The sequence below is a fragment of the Camponotus floridanus genome, unplaced genomic scaffold (genome assembly GCF_003227725.1).
Source record: "Camponotus floridanus strain SB8 unplaced genomic scaffold, Cflo_v7.5 scaffold47, whole genome shotgun sequence".
Taxonomy (NCBI): domain Eukaryota; kingdom Metazoa; phylum Arthropoda; class Insecta; order Hymenoptera; family Formicidae; genus Camponotus; species Camponotus floridanus.
The window spans coordinates 1,217,608-1,222,026 of record NW_020229625.1 but is presented as its reverse complement, the minus strand read 5'-3'; the positions used below and the strand labels follow the sequence as shown (position 1 = coordinate 1,222,026).

Below are 4,419 nucleotides of genomic sequence, written 5' to 3'. Positions count from 1 at the left end.
AATTTATATAATTACTATTAATATCAATATTATTACTTTATGTATTAATATTTATTATTAATATATTTTCGACATATTAATTTTTACATTTAATGTAATAATAATTTTAAAGTTAAAAATGTATACTTTTTTTATTCTGTATATTCTTTTGTATATCTTTTTTCGTGCATTTTAAAATAAATAAATCAAAATTATTGTAAAAAAATCTAGTATCTAATTTCTCTTTTATAAACTTCTATTTAAAGTTCTTTTTTATCCTAAAAAACATTTCCTTTTGAACTAATTCTTTAACTTTACTTTTTTCCCCATATTGTATTTACTACACAACCATACAGAAAATGGAAAGAATGGAGTAAAAAATGTTATAAATGTTAACCATATTGTGACAATTATTTGTACGTTCTATTACAAAGATACACACACAATATGTACATACAGAAGAGATTATCTTACACAATACTTTATAAGTCAATAATTATTATGTGTTGTTCCTTATACTCTTTGATATAACGTTTTTTATTATGCTTTATGTGTTATTATACAGAATGTAAAAAAAGTACAGAGACGGTGAAATATTCTTGAAAACTAAGCATTAAAAAAAAATATTTCACGGATAAAGTTGTAGATTTTCAAAAGATCTATTTACTTGCGCCGCTATGAGTTAATCTTGTGGTGCGCCGCCAACGGTTATTAGCCAAAGTACCTATTAATCTTTTTACATGGGATCACCCCATTTTTTATTGCATATTCTTGTAGTTCCTTTTTTTTGACCTTTTCAAAAAAAAACCCACTACTAATTAAGTTAGTTTTCAATAAGTGATTTTTCCGAGTTAGAGGCTTTGAAATGTAATTCTTAATTTTACCATATAACCGTCAAACTATTTTTAAAATTATTTCATTTCCTTATCACTGTAACGGATGGTCGTTAGGTTAGGTAAATCCGAAGTGACGGGACGAAAGGGAAAAAACCTAAGAAAAACTCAACTTAGTTCCCGTTTGCTGTAGCAATCTTATTTTCATTTTTAACACTCGCTGTTCTTTCACACTTTACTCCTTTCCCCCACACTCAACTGCCGTCGCCACGCGAAAAATGGAAAACTTTTTTTCAATTCTTCATAGCTTAAAAGTCTCTATTTTTAAACAATCACATTTGTCAAAAATTTAGAATTTATTTTCCTTCCTGGGAAATAAAAAAAATGTATAAGGCAACTTTTATGTGTCGTCACTCCGCCGAAAAAATATTCCGTACAAAACCTCATTTTTTTAAATTCACACAACAAAGTTCATATTTTTACGATAACTTATCATGAAATTTGACGGAAAAACAATTTATTCCACCTCGTGGAATGCTCAAATTATGCAATATTTTGTAGACGAAACATGTCCTTACTTTTAAGGAGATGACGAGAGAAGAGGAGGAAAAAATCTGACAAATGATTTTTAAAATAGATGGCTTTGAAAGTTGACGAATAAAAAAATTTTTTTTTCAAATAATACGACCATTTTTTTGAACGGCAAGTTACTATTTACTTTTGAAGTTATGCAAAAAATTTTGACATGAAGATTACCTCATGCGATAATTTTGTTGACGAGTGTAGTTTATATAATGTCTATATTTTCACATAGGATTCAATAAAAGAATGCAAATTCAAATATTTCTTTATTTTATTTTTTATTATTATTATTTTAGGCACACTGCTAGAAAGCTCCGAATGCCTTAAATGTTCTTTATAGCAATAAATCTGATTTTTCTTCAATATTTTTAGGGATTAGGAAAATCAAATTTCAACAATTAGTTTTCAATATAGCATAAAAAATCTCAAAGTATAAAAGATAAAAAATGTATGTTCAATTTTAAATTTAATAATTAAGAATTTGGCTTCAAAATTAATCAAAACAAAATTAAAAAGAAATAGCATCAAATTAATGCAACTTAATATTGAGCGGCGGTAAGTAAGCACAAAGAAGCAAAACACTCTTTCTTTTTTCCATATAGTTATTTAAAAAAATTCATACTAACAACAACAAAAAGCAATATTTCGGATTAATTTTTGATCCTTCCTTATCGCGCTGAGGCAGGATCCGTTTGCTTTTTGTTGTAATATTGAAATTTTTTATATCTAATATTGAAAAAAGAAAAAAGTGTCGTTGCTTCAACTACTTGTGGCGTTAGTTCTAATGCCACTTTCGCTTTTTAATTATTTCCTTTTATTTACTATTAAATATATACTTCGATAATTTCATTACAAACATAATAAAATGATAATTTCCCTTCACAAGAATTTATGAGGCAGAAAAGAAAATAATCTTATACGATGTGTTAATGCTATTAACTTCTTGATATTCATCTTGTTAGAAGTATTTGTCAAGTTTCATGCAAAATAAATTATAAAGTTTAATAAAATTATAAATATTATTATAAAAATAAAATAACAGTCAATGATAATAAGATTATACATGTAAAATTATTAAAAATTTTACTGTAATAATGTTAAGTTGAATATACATGTAATATTATATATACACAAATTAAACAATTTCTTCAATATAAAATAATCAAAAGAAATTGGTATTGTCTAAATATGAATAAATATTCTATATTATATATTCTATCATTTTAAAACAAATATACAGGGTGTATCTAAAAAGATCTCAGTACAGCAAATAGCGTTATTCCTGATTAAAAACCGAGCAAACCTCCTGAACCATTGCTTTTTTCCTATAGATTCATTAAATAATTAATGTCAGCATTTAAGTTTAAAAAAAATTTCTGAAGATGAATTGTTTATAAAATTAACACAAAACAGTTTATTTTTTTGCTTACCAAATTTCATATTTGATAACGAGAAATTTGTCTCTTTATTGGCACGCGGCGATTTANTTTCATAGAATGTATGTATATGGAAAACGAAAAATAGATGTAGAAATTTATTGATACAGTTTAGAGATTTTACTCTTCATCTTCGGCAATGGACCTATCGAGTGATTCGATTAAGGCACTTGCGTATTCATCGGCGAGCCTGTCAGCTTCTTCTTCATCTGAGAATAAGGGCTCGACTTCTCGTTGTAAATTTGATCTTTCAAAATCTTCGATGTCTTCGAGAGTTAATGGAGAGTAACTCGGTGGCATGTAACCAGGCCACAGGGGTGATAATACAGGAGAAGATGGGGGAGAGTCTTGAGGAGTAGATGGCGGTGAGATTTGTATGTTTATATTTCTTGACGAGTGAATTTCAGCATTCTCTTCCCAGGCGCTGAATAATATTTCTGAATTTACTTCATCAAGGATGACCGTAGAGCATTCACTAAGATTGTCAGAATCGATTTCTGTTATGCCGTTGTTAAGTTCGTTGCTAGGTTCCTCAAGGGGGTCGTGCTCGTGATTTTCTGGAATGTCCGCTGGATCCAGAGAGAGAGGTGCGAATGATAACTCGAATTCTGATTCCTCGTGGTTATTGATTGCGGTTTCGATTTCTATAGGAATGTCATCGACATCTACGAAAAGTTGGCGAGGAATGGTTACGCCACTCCTGATAAATCGTTGGCGAATCTGTTCACGCCTACGGACGCGTCCTTCGCGAACTGAGTAAACTCTATTGGTTATCTGATCAACTCTACGTGAATTTACCATCTACAAAGGTGGTTCATTTTAGTATGGAAATGTGCGAGTTAATGATAATTTGTTAAGTATGATAGTTACTTACGATGATGTAGTAATTTTAGATTAATAAAAGATAGAAATATACACTCTCAGTGTGTATGTCCTGTTAAGAAAATAAAATAAAATAAATGAGTTGGATATTTGATTTAATAAAAATATGAGAGTATAGTTGAGTTTGAAAAATAGAGTCTGTAAAATATTCGGAAAACAAAGTATTGAAAATAATTAGGGTAAGATAAAGTATTAGAGATTTAAAATAATATAGTAAAAATAGGAATTAAATATTGAAATAGAGTTTTAAAAGCATATGTTCCGTATTAAGATTGTTAAAATGTGTATATAAATATATTGAATGATAATTATGAATTATTAATTTGTGTTTAAAATTTTCAGATTCGATCAGAAGTGTCTAGACAGGAAGGGATATATGGATACAGACTATGTCACTTAATGACATAAAAATAAAAGCGGCTGGCTTATATTAAGTAAGTATAAAATTAATTGAATATTTTAATAATTGAATTATAAGCCAGTGCATAAAGTCTATTATTTCGACAGATCCTCTAAGAGCCAGTCTTTCGTTCGAGGTCAAGTATCGATGTGCAAGACGTCCCGTCACAGCGGCTCAGAATCCATAAAGAAATTCTTCAAAAGAATCCTTTTATGAAAACGGCAGAGGAGTAGTATGCTACCCAATGCACATCAAGTGACTGACCAGAACGGCGCTACGCTCTAAGTATTTAATACTGAGGACCGGT

General features: G+C 29.1%; 1 protein-coding gene across 1 annotated transcript; it reads right to left on the bottom strand.

Annotated features, from left to right (window-relative positions):
- Positions 1 to 2,950: 2,950 nt before the first annotated feature.
- Positions 2,951 to 3,716, bottom strand: LOC112639116. Its single transcript, XM_025412052.1, has 2 exons — positions 3,705 to 3,716; positions 2,951 to 3,631 (listed from the first exon to the last, which is right to left on the bottom strand). Exon 2 carries the CDS (start codon positions 3,629 to 3,631, stop codon positions 2,951 to 2,953), a length of 681 nt encoding a protein of 226 aa, XP_025267837.1. The 5' UTR covers positions 3,705 to 3,716.
- Positions 3,717 to 4,419: the final 703 nt, after the last annotated feature.

Excerpts from the sequence above, each read along its gene's own strand:
- LOC112639116 (XM_025412052.1), bottom strand. The coding sequence starts at position 3,631 with ATGGTAAATTCACGTAGAGTTGATCAGATAACCAATAGAGTTTACTCA.